General features: G+C 49.5%; 1 protein-coding gene across 15 annotated transcripts in view; it reads left to right on the forward strand.

Moving 5' to 3' along the window:
• The window catches only part of SMARCA4 (SWI/SNF related, matrix associated, actin dependent regulator of chromatin, subfamily a, member 4), a 107,744-nt gene extending 105,945 nt beyond the window's left edge, over positions 1 to 1,799 (forward strand). For all 15 annotated transcript variants that reach the window (XM_037817925.1, XM_037817926.1, XM_037817928.1 and 12 more), the window contains one exon: positions 1,268 to 1,799. In XM_037817925.1, coding sequence (XP_037673853.1) covers positions 1,268 to 1,300 — 33 coding nt within the window. In that variant the 3' untranslated portion in view covers positions 1,301 to 1,799. The remainder of the gene's footprint in view (positions 1 to 1,267) is intronic.
• Positions 1,800 to 16,131: the final 14,332 nt, after the last annotated feature.

Below are 16,131 nucleotides of genomic sequence, written 5' to 3' on the forward strand. Positions count from 1 at the left end.
GGAAAAGTTCCCCCGTGTTGTGGCGGCTGTTTCTGTCTTAAGCCACTTGCAGCAGTGACAAGAAAAACAGTAAATCTGACGCGAGTCGGGCGTGACCCTTCTGAGGGCACGTGTCCCTCAAATGTGGGGAGAACAGGGGCGGCCACGTGTCTGGGCTGCAACGCTGTCCCCCCCCACCACCCAGTCCCAATCCAGCAGGACGTTGTGTGACCCTGGACACGCTGTTATAACATTGCTGTGGGAGAGCAAAGATCTGGGGTCAGGAACAGCCAGGGTGGCTTTGAAGTGGGGCCGGAGTTCCCAGCCACGCTGTGGTGTGACTGGGCCACGGGTCAGGGCACGGGACGGCAAACAGCCGGGGACGGAGTGCGCAGGGCCTCACGTGCCACCCAGGCCTGGGAGGCCCTCAGCGGGCACGGAGGCCAGTCCTCCGGAGAAACGCGGGGTGCGCCACAGCTGGGAGGGCAAGTCCAGGCCAAGGCCACCTCCCTTCCACACCCCCGACCCCTTAGCCCCCGGGCTCCTCAGCTCACCCCTGCAGAAAGAGGCTCTGTTGCCTGCATCTGATTTATTTAAAAGCCACATTTACTGTTGTCCTTACAAACACTGTCATCGTTACTTCGGGAGTTTAACCGACCCTCCAGGCTGAGCCACGTTCTACCAGCGAGACTCGTTTCCAGTTGCTTTCACGCAGCCAGGTCCCACACAGCTTCTGCTTCCGCCAGAGTCCCTAAAATCCCCAAGCCCTTCAAACTGGGGGCCGGGAGGGCGGCAGGGAGTACAAAGGAGGATCTAATATTTTCTAATCATGTCAGTGACTTTATCGTAGAACTTGAGTGCACAAAGCTTGAGCTAGAGCTGGAAGGAGCAGGAGAGGATTGAAGCCCTTTGTTCTGTCCCCTTTGAGTTCCTAGAAAGAGCCCCCACTTTGCAGAGCAGGACCAGCTAGACCTTTTCAGCAGCCCTTCAACCACCGAAACCTAAATGCTGAGTAAAATAGAAAACTGCACTTAGATGCATCGTCAAGGGTGTGTGAATAAGAAAAACTCCCAAGGCCCCACCCACCTCCCCCAAAATGAGCAAGCAAAGAAGTAAGGTGTGTGGAGACCCTGGGAAACACCACCGGCCCTGTCTGGAGCGAGTCATGGCCTTGCTGGGCAGTGCCTTCCAGAAAAGGGGCAGCTTAGAAGCAGCACATGCTGTGCGGGGCGGGTCAGGGGTGATGAACGACCCTGGGCTCACGTCTCTCCTCTCCTGCCCCCTCCAGGACCGCTCAGGAAGTGGCAGCGAGGAAGACTGAGACCCCCCAACATTCCACAGCCTCGACCACGAGCCCACGTCCCAGCGCCGAGACGGCGCCGCCCTTAGCAGTAACGGGTAGAAGCAGACGTAGTTTCCGACTTGGTTGTAAAACTGTATAAACCGAAATCTTCCATATTTATCCGGCAGAGAAGATAGTAGGACTGTTCGTGTCTGGCCCTGTCCCGGCATCTGTAGCGTTTGTAACAGCATTAACCATTTAAAAAGAAAAAGAGAGAGAGAAAAAAAATTATGAGTTGGGGAACACACGGTACCAGTTTTTTCTTTTTTCTCTCCCGGCTGCCCTGTGGCTGCCACAGTTTGGAATCACTGTAGTTCTAAGCCGTGGATGCATGTTTGTAACCGTCCACCACTCGTACTGTATTTTCTCGGACAGGTCAGATGCGCCGGGGCCCGGGGAGTGCACAGGCCCAGCGGGGGTATGTCAGTGTCACTGGATGTCCAAACCGTAATAAATTAAACCGACAACAGAACTCACAGCCCAGCCTGGTGGACTCATTCCGGCTCCCGTCGCAGCCGCCACCACCCACCGGCGGCAGGAGCAGAAAAGGGGGTTGCACGGCCCACCGGGTCCCGTCTCCGCCATCCCCAGAAAAGGCCGAGCCCTGAGGCCCAGGGGTGGACAAGGGGCCGGTGAGCAGGGAGGGCTTCCAAGTCCAGAACCTATTCGGGGTTCGTTTTCGGAGGTCCATTGGATTATCTGGTGAGTCATTGTCGTCATACTTGCTTGCAGCTCTTTAAACACGAATGATTCCTTCTGAAATAGCTGCTTTAAAGTCTTCACGTGAATCCAGCACCTCAACCCTGTCAAAGAGAGATTCTTTCAATGACTTTTTTTCCCTGAGTCCAGGTGCCACTTTCCTGTTTTTTTGTGTAAGTTGCAAAATTTTGTTAGAAAGGGGATGTTTTACATAACACATTGTTACCCTGAATTCTGATGCCCCCGCCCAGGGGGTTGTTGCCCTGATTTTTTCTTTTTTTAGTTTATTTGTAATTGCCTGCACTCATCCCCGGCTGCTATCTCCGCTCATTTGTTTGGTTTGCTTTGTTTTTTATCGTGGAAACACAGACGCAACGTAACGTCTCCCTTTTCCACCGCTTTGTAGTGTACGGCACGGTCACGCTAATCGCCGCACAATACCGTGCCACCATCAGCACCATCCGTTACCACTGCCCCTCGCCCAAACAGAAATGCTGTCTTTGCTCAGTTTGGGGAGTTTGTTTTAAATTCTTTTTCTGACTTGAAGCCTGGGCTCCTCCGGGAGTGGCCCCCGAGCCGCCCAGCCCGGTGGTCAGTGGGGACTGGTCCACAAGTCAGGGGTCCCCGCCCGTGGCCCGTGGCTCCCTCTTGGTAGTAAAGCTGCTGGTTTTCAGGCTCCGGCTTCCCAGGGCTGACGGCCAGAATGGGGGTCACCCCAGGCCCCCAAACGGCACAGTCTCCCCCCATCCTTACCTGCCATTCAGACATTTTTCTTGAATAATTTGTTGAACACCTTTAACCAGTTCCCAGGGGTGGAAATTGTTGTCTGGGACAGTTCTGTCTAGTTTTATGGTTTAGAGGGAAAGGATTTGCCATAATCTTCACCGTCAGTTTAGAAGCTCACTTTTTTTTTAAAAATAGATTTGAATTATTCTGAATGTTTTTAGAAAACCAGCTCACCAAATCCATGACTTCATGGTATTCAAAAAAAAGGCCAATTTTAGAATTAGTTCATTGAGTTAAAAAAAAAAGTACATGTGGGACAGGAATTTGGCAGAAGTACACATTTGGAGGAACAGTTTTTTGCAGCAAAATCCAAATTAATAGTGAGTTGAACTAGACTTGAGTTCACAGCTATCTCTGTCACAGTCTGGGATTGGTTGGTTCTCTATGTTGTCAGGGACGAGCTCCTTCTGACTTGTTGCTTCAATAGTGTACCACTGCTAGTTCCAAGATCACCTCATGGCCCAAGATGGCTGCTGGGGTCCATCTGTCTTACCTACATTCCAGCCAACACTGGGTAAGGGGGGTGGAAAAGGGTACGCACACACACTCCTTTTAGCCTTTAGAGACTCTCCCGGGAAGCTGACACATCACCTTCTCTTATGTGCCCGTTTGGCAGAACTTAGTCCTATGACCAAATCGAGGCAATAAGGGAAGCTGGGACATGCAGCCTCCATTCTGGGTGCCCAGCTGAAGTCCCGGGTTCTGTTGTTGTGAAAGGAAGAGGAACAGGCCTTGGAGGCCAGGAAGCCCGAAGACACAGGGTGAGTTCACCCCCCAGTTTTCAGATGAAGAAACCGAGGCACAAAGGAGCCAAGCCTCTGCCCACAGCCATAGGCCAGTCACGGAACTGGTGTCCGCCCGAGGCCTCCCGTGTTGGGTAGCCATGGGTTCGAATCCGGTCCCTGCTGCTTCCAGCCTGTGCACCCTCAGGTCTCTGCCGAGATGAGAAACCAGAACGTCCTCTCCTGGGTACATTTGTATTTCCGACTGTGACAAAAGGAGAGGAAGAATCATTTTTCAGAGGAAATGAATGAAGAGATCTGACAGGAGACCCTTGTCTGGCGGTTCCGGGATGTCACAGGAACACGGGTGTGTGTGGCTCCGGTGGGGACCAGAGACTAGGGCCTCTGCCCCTGGCCTGACTCCCATCGCGACCTCAGCCTGAGGGCCTGGGCCCGGCTTGGTTCTGGCATGGACGCCAGCCATGAGCCAGGGGCCCCCACCAGCCGGTGCCCCCCAAACCCCAGGCCTTTGCCCTCAGCCCCCGTCCCCCTGGGCTGCCCCTTCGCCTCTGCCTCTGCACAGTGCCCTTCTCCCTGACCTCTCCCAACAACCCTGAGTGTGGGGGCTTCATTCCCCCGTCACAGATGCCACACGTGGGGCTCCAAGACGTTGAGGCACCTGCCCGAGGCAACACAGACTGGAACCCGGGTTTGGGGGGATGCGGACGTCCTCGGGGGCTGGGACACACCCAGGGGCCTGGAGGAGGCTCCCCAGGTCTGGGAGCGTAAACCGCTCCCCTGGAGTGGGTGTTGGGCGAGCACGAGGTCGGGGGGGGGGCACATCTCTGGCCTCCGGGGACACTGAGGCTGGAGCACTGGGTGGTCAGGGCTGTGATATCCCTGACACAGCCTGGATCAGGAAGGGGCAGGTTGGGAAGAGTGAGGAGTGTCCTGAGACCGGTGGCCCTGAAATTATCTCCCAACCCACTTGCTCCTGCCTGATTCTTCCCTTGAGTCTGGGTGGGCTTGTAACTCACCAGCACCCATGGGGGAAAGGAGAAGTGACACTGTGTCAGCCGATCCCACGGCTGGGGCTGCCCGCCTCGCTCGCTGGAACCACCAGCTGCCCCGAGGCCGCCATGCTCTGGATGCTCTGGGGGAACCCCAAATCAGCCCACACAGTGGGCCACCCAGACCTCAGGAGAAGGGGCAGACGGCCGACCCCCAGTAGCTCCAGGCCCCATCGTCCAGCTCTAACCACCAGCTGACTGCACCCCATGAGAGACCCTGAAGCAGAACCTCCCAGCTGAGCCCTTCCCAGCCTCCCCACCCATGGACACCACGAGCAATAATAAAACCATTGCTTGAACTTGCTGCCCTCCCCGCTACGTGAGATCTGACACCCAGGGGAGTGAATCTCCCTGGCAACGTGGAATATGACTCCCGGGGAGGAATGTAGACCCGGCATCGTGGGATGGAGAACAGCTTCTTGACCAAAAGGGGGATGTGAAAGGAAATGAAATAAGCTTCAGTGGCAGAGAGATTCCAAAAGGAGCCGAGAGGTCACTCTGGTGGGCACTCTTACACACAATAGTGACAACCCTTTTTAGGCTCTAATGAATTGGGGTAGCTGGTGGTAGATACCTGAAGCTATCAAACTACGACCCAGAACCCATGAATCTTGAAGACAGTTGTATAAAAATGTAGCGTATGAGGGGTGACAATGGGATTGGGAAAGCCATAAGGACCACACTCCCCTTTGTGCAGTGTATAGATGGATGACTAGAAAAATGGGGCAAAAAAAAAAAGATACCCAATGTTCTTTTTTACTTTAATTGCTCTTTTTCACTTTAATTTTTATTCTTATTATTTTTGTGTGTGTGGTAATGAAAATGTTCAAAAATTAATTTTGGTGATGAACGCACAACTATATAATGGGACCGTGAACAATTGAATGTACGTTTTGTATGACTGTGTGGAATATTAATATATATCAATAAAAATGAATTTTTTAGAAAGGGGGAAAAAAAAAAAAAAGAATGAAACTTCCAGCAAGAGGCCATTTTTTTGGGCACGCACAGACCACAGTCCCAGATATTTGCACCAGGCCGTGTCTCTGCCACATCCACGCTCAGAGAGAGACTTGTCAGGATGTGCCCCAAACACACAACATCCAGAACAGCTGCTAGCCCTGGGTTGGGGGAAGGACAGAGCTGGGAACTTCTCCAAGCTGTGAGCATCTGGACCCACGTCCATTTAAATAGCCACTTCCTGATTCCCCACCAGTGTTTCATTTGACGGAGTGGTCAGCTTAAAGCTTACGCCGTGGTCTCCGAAGTTCCCACCACAAGAAGACAAATGTTTTTTAGCTTCCATGACACTCATGTTTACACAGCAGCCAGAGCCCAGCTCATCACGTTCCAGCCACATGTGAAGCAGCTCCTGGGTCCCCACCTCACAGGTGACTCCACGGGCCCCAGCCGCCCCTGCCAGCTGTCACCCCTCGCCGCCCGCCTCACCCCGTCCACCCCAGCTCTCCATGTCCTCCTTCCCTGCAGTCCGCTCCTCTCTCACTTCGTCCTTGGCCCCCTGAGTCCAGTGGCCGCCATCACTGGTCAGGCCCCCCCCCGTGGGCAGCTCCTCCCCAACCTCTGGCTTCCACCCCGGCTCCCCCAGCAGCTCCCTTCCCGCAGCTTCCAAACTCCTGCAGTTCCTGAGCCACCTCTCGCCCATCCATCAGCCACTCTGAGACGGGACCTTGCCCCATGGGTCCCTCCTCCCAGGAGACCTCACCTGGCAACGCTCCTTCCACCCCCAGCCTCATCTCAGGTGCCCCGTTCCTGCCCCAGAAGGGAGGGCCTCAACCACACTCCAGAGCTAGGAGAGTATGAAAAATAGTTGGTCATAAAAGCCTATTTCTGTGACAACCATGAAGGCCACTTGATAAGGGGCTCCTGGTGGAAACCAAAAGAGAGAAACGCTAGCCAGTTTGCTGAGCACGTAGATGCTTTCAGGAACACACAGAGGACATGCTCCTCCTGTTTACTGTTTATCTTAAGAGGCCCTGCAGAGGGAGTGCAAAGAAGAAACACGAGCGTGTGGAAAGGAGAAAAAACAAGAAGGTTTAATCCTAGCAAGGATCAAGTAAATGCAAATTAAAACACGTGATGAAATAGTTGGTGTTCCTTGTGCGATTTGGCTTGGGAAATTGGGAAAGCTTTGTTAGGTGGTCATACACCAAGTTAGCAAAGCAGCAGGGTTCTCTACGTGGACAGATCATTCCAGAGCTGGACCGAATGCCTTAAAAATGTGTATTCCTTTTTTTGTGGGAATTTTCTCTTAAGGAAATCAGTAGATACTCAAAAATTGGTGGGAAAGATGCTCATTTCAGGGATTTTCTTGAGAGTGAAACTGCCCAAAGGGAGTGTTCACACCTGCTAATCCACAAAATGCTGAACAGCCGTGAAACATCACTGCACAGGTATGACAAAAGGTTTTATATACACAACAGCGGGAAGAAGAGCTGCAAAATGGCATCTGATGGTGAAATCCGAGAAAGCTCTTTAGTTAATTGTGTTGTGCTAATGTCAATTTTCCTGGTTTAAAAAAAAAAAAAAAACTACTCGAGTTATGTGAGATGTAAGCTGTTGCCATTGGGGGAAGCTGGGGAGAGAAGGGTACATGGGTCCCCCCTCCTGGTTTTGCAACTTCATAAGTTATAGCTATTTCAAAATAAAAAGTAAAAATAAATAAAGTGTATCAGTCAGGACTGGCTGATTATATGCTGCTGTAACAAACATCCCCACTTTCTAAGTGGCTTAAACAACAGGATGATATTTTTTGTTCACACACAATCAGTCTGAGTAATTGGAGTCACTCGGAGACCCAGGAAGGAACACAGAGGCCTTCTCTTGAGTCATTCCTCCAGATTTGCAAGACAGGAAATGCAATCAGAGCTTCAGGGGCTTCTGCCTAGTGTCCTTGGCCTGAGCAAGTCACGTGGCCATGGATAACTCCACTTGGGGACAAAGAATTGCCATCCTTTTTGTGCCTCGAAGAACCAGTTTTATGAATACCACACTATGCATACAAAAAAATCTGCATATTATATACAAGCAGAGAAGTCTGAGAGAAATAAAATATAAACAGTGATTATCTTGAGTTGATCGTGGGTGTCTTTTGCTTTTCTTCTCAGCATTTTCTAAGTTTTCTACTTTCTGAATGTTTTATGTTTTACCTACCTGCTATAATCAAGCAAACAGAACCATGAAAGTTGATGGGCTTTAGATCCATCTCTGAGGAATGTTCCGGGTAGGAGATCATGAGCCTAAGATCCTGAAGAGGAAGCACCATTGGATGGTATGTCCCCAGGCCTGGAACACTGGCCACCTCAGTGCAGTTTAATTTAATAGACATTTTATCAAACAGGGCTCTTGTTTGCAAACAACAGAACCCAGATGACGTAGTTGGAGAATCAAAAAGACACGGAGTGCTGGCCGGGCCCACAGCCTACTCTGGCATCAGTCTTGGTGTGTGGATTTGATCGGCCAAACCTGGTTCTCACGCTGATACACTTGGTGCAAAGGATGCTGGGAAGGTGACTATGGGGCAATGTGGGTATCCGAAGTAGAAGGCAGACCCCCAAATGCAGGAAGCTGGCTCAGATGCTGAGCAGACCAAAAAAAAACCCAAAAGGTGAGAATCATAGCTTAAAGAGGAGACCAGCTCTGCCATCAACTTGCTGTGTGACCTTGGGCAGATTCCTTCCCTTCTCTGGGCCTCAGTTTCTTCATCTGTTAAAAGAGGGAGATGAGTGATGTCACCCTACCTTCTCCTCTTGAAGCCAGACATTTGATGTTTTCAAGACTCTTCTAACTAAAAACCGAAGTTTTTAGTAAAGTAAAATTTTTAGTAAAGCTTAAAGAAACAATATTTAAGCTCTTTATGTTTTATGCAAGACAGACACAGTTCAATTCAGACAGAATGACCATCTTGGCCACCTCCTCCAGGATAGATTTTTCATAAGGCAGGGGTTTGTGAACCTCTTATTCTTTGAGATTCTGATGAAAGCTGGGGTTCCTTTCTCTGGAAGAATGAACATGTGTGCAAACAGAATTTCATTTGGTTTTAGAGAATTTGAAATAAATAATACTATTTTTCTTTCTTCAAGTGCTCCCTGGCATATTTTATAGACACTCCCATTGAGAGATACGGTTTCTCAAAGTATTGCATACACCATTTGTTCATTCATTCATTCATGGTTTATTGCATACACCATTTGTTCATTCATTCATTCATGGCTTATTGCATACACCATTTGTTCATTCATTCATGGCTTATTGCATGCACCATTCATTCATGGTTTATTGCACACACCATGCATTCATTCAGTCATTCACTCACTCATTCATTCATTATTGAGTTTCTTATGAGAACTGAATGAGACTTGGTTTCTGCCCTGTGACAGTTCCGAGTCTGGTGATGGAAAAAGGCTCAGAAAATATCACAGAACAAATATGGGAACACCTAGCAGAAACACATGAGGGAGGAGAGGTTGGGGGGGCTTTGGGGTGGGGCTATCCCTGAGCAGAGCCTTAAAGGATAAGAAATTTTTGGTGCATATCTGGCAGCAGTTTCAATAGAGTGTGCCAGAAACTCGACCCAAACTGACATCAGCATAAAGGGAATGTATCAAGGCATATAACGGAAATATCCAGGAGATACCTTCAGGCATGGCTGGTTCTAGGCGTTCAGCTGAGCTCGGAGATCAAGACTCTCTTAGCTGGGCTCTCGCCTCTCGGGGCTCCCCTCTCGCAGGCCCTCCCCTAGTGGTGGCAGAGGTGACCTCCCCGCTCCATCCTCCCCACCTCAGCTACCCCAATAGAAAGGAGCCCCTGTCTCCCAATACTCCCATTGACTGGCTTGAGTCCCTTGCTCATCCTTGAGCCACTCTCTAAGGCTGGGGGTGATTTTTTCTAATTGGTTGGGCCTGAGTCATGAGGGCACCCTGGGAAGGACGCTTCACCCAAAGCACAGGAGCAGCAACGGCTGCAGGCAGGCAAAGTCCCCAAACACCCTTTAGGAGAAAAGATATCCCAGTCAGAGGGGACGCCTGAGCAGAGCAGAGTAGAGCAGCTTTTGACAACTGCTGGGCCTTGGGGTTCAGGCTTGGAGATGAGATGAGGAGGATTCAAATCCTCTTGACGAGGAGCCTGGTCTCCTGGGGGACAGGCCAGCACCCCCAGAATCATAGTAACAATGACAAAAATAAAACAGCAGCTAATGCCAAGGGCATGGATCCAGACCACAATCCTAAGAAGCAGAAGCACTCACCGTCCCCCAGGCACAGAGAGGTAAAGTAACTTACCCAAGGTCACCCCGCAAGCGGCAGAGCTGGGGTCTGAGCTCAGATGGTGGGTGAGGACCCTTACCCAGTTTTCTGCCCACGAAATCGAGGCAGAGAGAAAACATTCACCCCAAAGTTCCCTGAAGTGCAGATGGCAACTGTGCTGGTTTGGATGTATTATGTCCCTCAAAATGCCATTATCTTTGTTGCAGCCTTGTGTGGGCAGGAAACGTGTTGCTGTTGATTGGGTTGGAGACTTTCAATTGGATGTTTCCATGGAGATGAAATCACCAAACTGAGGGTGAGATCTTTCATTGGATGGTTTCCATGGAGCTGTGGCCCCACCCATTCAGCGTGGGCCTTGATTAGTTTACTGGAGCACTATATAAGCTCAGACAGAAGGAGTGAGCTTGCTACAGCCAAGAGGGACACTTTGAAGAATGCACAGGAGCTGAGAGAGGAGCTGCAACTTACAGACATTTTGGAGTGGCCTTTGAAAGCAGAGTTTTGCTCCAGAGAAGCTAAGAGAGGACAAACACCCCAAGAGCAACTAAGAGTGACATTTTGAAGAGGAGCTGTGGCCTAGAGAGGAATGTCCTGGGAGAAAGCCATTTTGAAACCAGAACTCTGGAGCAGACACCAGCCATGTGCCTTCCCAGCTAACAGAGGTTTTCCAGACGCCACTGGCCATCCTCCAGTGAAGGTACCTGATTGTTGATGCCTTACCTTGGACAGTTTATGGCCTTAAGATTATAAATTTGTAACCAGATAAACCCCCTTTATAAAAGCCAATCCGTTTCAAAAGGGCAGCATTAGCAAACAGGAACAGCCACTTTACCTTGAAATGTTTAGATGTGAGGATTGCATTCAGCTGCATGTAACACCAACGGATTTTAAGAAATTGGCTTTGGTTATTTGCAAGACACGTGGTAGGAAGCAATTGGTGCTAACTCCAAGTGGGGACCTGGCTTCTTCTAACCTCTTCCACCTCTATGTAGGTCAGATGGCAGCTCCACTTCCAGGCACCAGACAGATGGAGGCTTTCTCCTTTGTAGGTTTATCTTTTTACCGGGGAAGAAATGTCCGTGTGCTGCATGGCTGTGGGGGTTTGAAACTGTTATCTGCCCCTGAAAAGGCCATGTTCTATTAATCCATTCCTGTGAGTGCAGATCTGTTGTGGCTGTACCTTTTGATTAAGTTGTTTCAATTGAGATGTGACTCAGCCCATTCGGGGGGGGGGGGTCTTAATCCTTTTACTGGAGTCCTTTACGAGGATATAAAGGACAGAAAAAGCCCCCGAGCTGCTGAGAGAGGAAGCCACTGAAGCCAGAAGCTGAAAGCAATGAAACCCAGGAGCAAAGGGCCAGCAGACGCCGGCCACATGCCTTCCCATGTGACGGAGGTGTCCCAGATGCCAACAGCCTGTCTTCAGAGAGGGTATCCTCCGCTTGATGCCTTAATTGGGACATTTTCACAGCCTTAGAACTGTAAATTTATAAGCTAATAAATCCCCACTGTGAAAGCCAACCCATTTTTGGTATATTGCATTCTAGCAGCTTTAGCAAACCAGAACCATGGGTGGGAATGGGGGGTCACAGGTCTACCAGGAGCTGCAAGGGTTTCTGGGAAAGGACCCTTACCTGGGCACATTATGGCGTGAAGCAAGATGCGGGCTTTATAAGCAGCAAAGGAGCACTTTAGTGGCCACGTCCCACACACCCCAGGAGGACAGGGACCGGATTCCAGGCAAAGCACTTCAGGGGGCATCTTGGGCCCTAAAATGCAGAGATGACGAGACCCCGAAAGCCTGGGGCCCCCCGCAGGGGGTTCTGAGATGCTCCTTCTCCCTGTATTGCTGTGTGTTCCTGGCAGCCTGGAGGTCTGTGGAATGCAAGGCTGTGACATCCTTGACATGCAGCCCCCATGCCCGGGTCTCTCCACCGCTGACGCAGACACGCGCGGAAGCTAAGGACACCCGGGCAGCTCGGAGCCATTCATAATGAAATTTGGTTTTCTGTTTTCTTAATGACGTGTAGAAAGAAGTTCCTGTCCCCTTCTCTCCCTGGAACCCGGGACTCAGCCTCCTCTGCCGTGACAAGCCAGGCTGTGACCCGCTTCCTGCCAAGCCGTTGGCATCTGGTCGTAACTTGACTGGGTTCCGGGGCCTTCTGGCCCGGCATCACCATCGCCAATGCCATTCTCCCGACCCTGGTTCAGTGATCACGCAAACGCACACGTGTGACCTGTCCCCAGCCACCGTGGCCGATGTGTCCTCTGCAGGGAGGTGGAAACCCAGCTCCATCACCTGTGGGCTCGTGCCTGGGTTGCTGCACTGCTGCTCTCCAAGACTCTGTCCACTGGGACCCTCTGTTGGTAAATGGAAGCCAGACCTTGACATGACCTTGGCTGTTGGAGCTCCATGGGGTCTCGGCCAAAATATAAACAGGATCTGATCATTTCTGGTCATCTCCACTGCCATGCTGGGTCCAGCCCCCATCGTCCCCCACCTGGACCTGTGCAGCTGCCTCCCTGCTCCCCCAGCTCCCACTGGCGCCCCCCACAGTCTGTTCCCCCCAGCATGGCCAGAGGGCGCCTGTGAGCACCAAGTCAGGGCCCGTCCCTCCTCTCCCCGGAACCCTCCGTGGCTCCCACCTCCCTCAGGGTAAAAGCCCACGTCCTCCCCACAGACCCCAAGTTCCTGCCTGATCTTCCTGTCACCTCCCCGGCCTCAGTTTCCCCAACCACCTCCCGAGCCACAAGGGTTTCCCTTCCTCTGCTGGAATTTTCTAACTTATTTCTGCTTTTCCCTGTGCCCAGGATGCCCTTCTCTCAGCCACTTCTTTAAACATCCCCTTTCCTTTCCGGATGACACTGACCCAGGTCAGTGACACGGGTCTCTGTGGCTGAACACCCGAGTTTCGTGCACTTTCTTATACGTAACTTACGCTTCTGTCAACAAAGTGACAAAAATGAGTCCCCCTCACACACCCCTCTCTGGGTCAGTGTCACGGGTGCGTCTCTTTACACCTCAAACCTGTGCTCTCTGTTAGAAAGGCCTGAGCCTCATCAGGTCGAGATGCAGTGGGTTTGGGCTTCAATTAAGAGCATAGGGACAGGCAATAGTTTAAAACTAAAGAGCACTCAAGACAAGAAAGCAACTTCAACACATTTTTACTAGAGGAGCACTTGATGTAAAAGGAATTAAATTTATAATGCAAAATTTAACTGACACATTGGCGAACCTGGGAGCCCCCCTTCTCCAGATGCAGCTGGACATGAGATCAGAGAGCTCCCGCTTGTCACACTTACAGAAAATTTATATCGCTTTTGATTTACGCTATAAATCAAATCATATTCTATTTTTACATTAAACCATGAGTGTAAATGATGCGTGTGAACATGAGTGGTTCAAGATCAAAGGAAGGTATCACAGGGTTATCTAAGACTTAGCCTTGAATGTTTGTAAAACTCTACTAAAAATAGTTTTACTAGTTAAGCTATGATCTCTGTAAGAGCAATATAACATACTTCCACTCTTACAAAGTCTAAAAATCAGAAAAGAGATTACTATTACTTTTCTCTAACTTATTAATATAGTTTTTTATTCGATTCTATTGATTAGTTTAGCCATTACATTATATTGATAAACATACATTTGATTTGGCTGTATTCAATCTTGCTTCATTATTTATGACTTGTTTATGATTAAAGTAACAGCTGCAGCCCATCCTGTTTTCACAGACGACCAGATGATTACATGTTATCTATATCTAAGAAGGTGGAGAAGGCCTTTCTGCTTTCTTCAAAATATTCACAGTTCTTTTAACTGTTTAGTGTCTCCTTCAGTATAATCTTCTAATATGGGACTTGAAGGATATGAGTCATCTGTCTCAGTTATTACAGTAAGGCCTTTCCACTTTTTATCATTTGAAAATTGTACTAGAGTGTTTTTAGGTAAAAGTTCTGTTAAATATGCTTGTATATCAGAAGGAATAACTGGTTCTTCACTATCAGCACAGAAAACATCAGGTGGTCTATGACAGCAGCAAGGAGAGAAGGAGTCAGATTATTATCATTATCAGATTCCTCAGTAGACATATTATCCTGCGATATCAGGTTATCGTGAATTTGGTTATCTGAAGTCTTCCCATCGATTTGTTTCTCCACCTCTCCGACCCTCTCTGACTAGAACTTCCACTCCACAAGGGATGGGATTTTTGTCTTGTTCACGGCTGTGTCCCCAGCACCTAGGATGGTGCCTGGTACACAGTGGACGGTCAAGAAAAGTGTTGCATGATGAATAAATATGAGGACATGGAGACCCAGGACGGAGAAGTGATTTGTCCCAGGTCACCCAGCCATTGAGAGGAGGTGTCAGGATTGAGATGAAGTGCTCCTCCCACCTCCAACCAGATTTCTCATATTTCCAGACCTTTCCGGAACATTTCAGAATCTTCTGGAACATTCCAGACTTTTCTGGATATTCTAGACCATTTATGAAACTCTAACTATGAGCAGTCTGTCTTCTGAAACCCTGTCCACCCGCAAGCCCACATCAAAAGCCACCTTCTGCAGACCCAGAACATTTTTTTTAAGATATGAGGGCTAAGGGAGAACAGGGAGGGCAGCACAGCGCGAAGGGGCGCTACGCCTGGGGTTGTGACACACTTCCTGGTACAGCTGACCCTTGTTCTGGTTTGCTAAAGCTGCCATCATGCAAAATACCAGAAACAGATCAGCTTTTGTAAAGGGGTTTTATTTGGCTCCAAAGTTGCAGTTCTACAGCCACGAAAACTGTCCAAATCAAGACATAAACGCGCGTGTACCCCCACTGGACAAAGACCATTGGCATCCAGAAAACCTCCGTTAGCTCAGAAGGCACGTGGCTGGCATCTGCTTGTCCAGGTTGTGTTTCAAAATGGGCTTCTCCAAAATGTCTCTAGGCTTAGCTTCTTGGGGGAAACTCTGGGCTAGTATCTCCAAAAGTGTCAGCAAAAGTCTGTTCTCAACGGCTGTCTCCAAAATGTCTCTCTAAGCTGCAGCACTGAGCTCCTTCTGTCCTATATAGGGCTGCAATGATTAAATCAAGTCCCATGCTGAATGGGCGGGGCCACACCTCCCCTGGAAATAATCTAATCAAAAGTATTACCCACAGTTGGGTGGGTCACATCTCCATGGTAACAACCTAATCCAAAGATTCTAGCCTAATCACCACTAATGCATCGGTCCCCACAAGACTGCATTAAAGAACATGGAGTTTTGGGGGACATAATACATCCAAACCAGCACATTCGTCTTTCGTGGCTTCCGTGGTTGTGAGTTCACTTGCTCACCAGCATTCATTTCTAACCCCAATATTGGTACCCAGGGTGCTTTGCAGTCACCCACGGACCTGTGCAAAGCGGGGAAAAATTTAAACTACCCAACACGCATCTTCTCGGCTGAGGTTAGGCAAGATGACATGACGCTCTCCCTTCTTGTTTCGGCTCTCAGACTGGAAACACACGTCCGTTCTAATTATCATCTACTTAGTGCCTGTTTTCCATACTTTTGTGCTTTGGGGGGAGATTTTGCCATTTAAAAAGACCCTGAGTGTAGTGCTTGTCTAGTGTTCCTAAGTGCAAGAGGGCAGGTGAACATACAGAGGTGGGGTAAACTTTCTGCAGACAGGAGTTACAGCACTACTGGGCATGAATTCAATATGAATGAATCAATAATACGTGTCTTTAAACAGAAGCACACATGAGACGAGGTGATGTGTTGATCAAAAACATCAGCAGAGGCTGGCAGGAACCTAACCTTGTATCTCCCCTGGAGCTGTGGGTTGGGATTTGCTAATCCAGGATATGCAATCACTTTGCAGAACACAACATCCATGAACAACGAGACCCACTCAGAACATCGACTGTATAAGCCTGAACTATTTCTAGAAGGACACACTGGAAGCTGTAGCGTCTTCATTGTCAGAGGAGAGGGGAACTGGGTCTTTCTCCTTTTGGACCACATGACTGTTTGACCTATCAAAAATAAACTAAAATATACTTGTTCTCTGAGTGCTTCCTGCTTCTTGCACTAGAAACAGCCTCTGCCTTCCCTGACCCTGCGCGTCCTTCTTTCTGGACACATCCTGCCTGGTTCTCTCTCCTGGAGGTGAAGGGGTGTTTTGGTCCTTATTGAATCTCCCTGGGCCACCACTCAAGGCTTTCTCTGTGTTCTCAATCCAGGTTTGCTTTCGAGTCTGGTGCTCTGCTTAAAAG

The sequence above is a fragment of the Choloepus didactylus genome, chromosome 25 (genome assembly GCF_015220235.1).
Source record: "Choloepus didactylus isolate mChoDid1 chromosome 25, mChoDid1.pri, whole genome shotgun sequence".
NCBI lineage: Eukaryota > Metazoa > Chordata > Mammalia > Pilosa > Megalonychidae > Choloepus > Choloepus didactylus.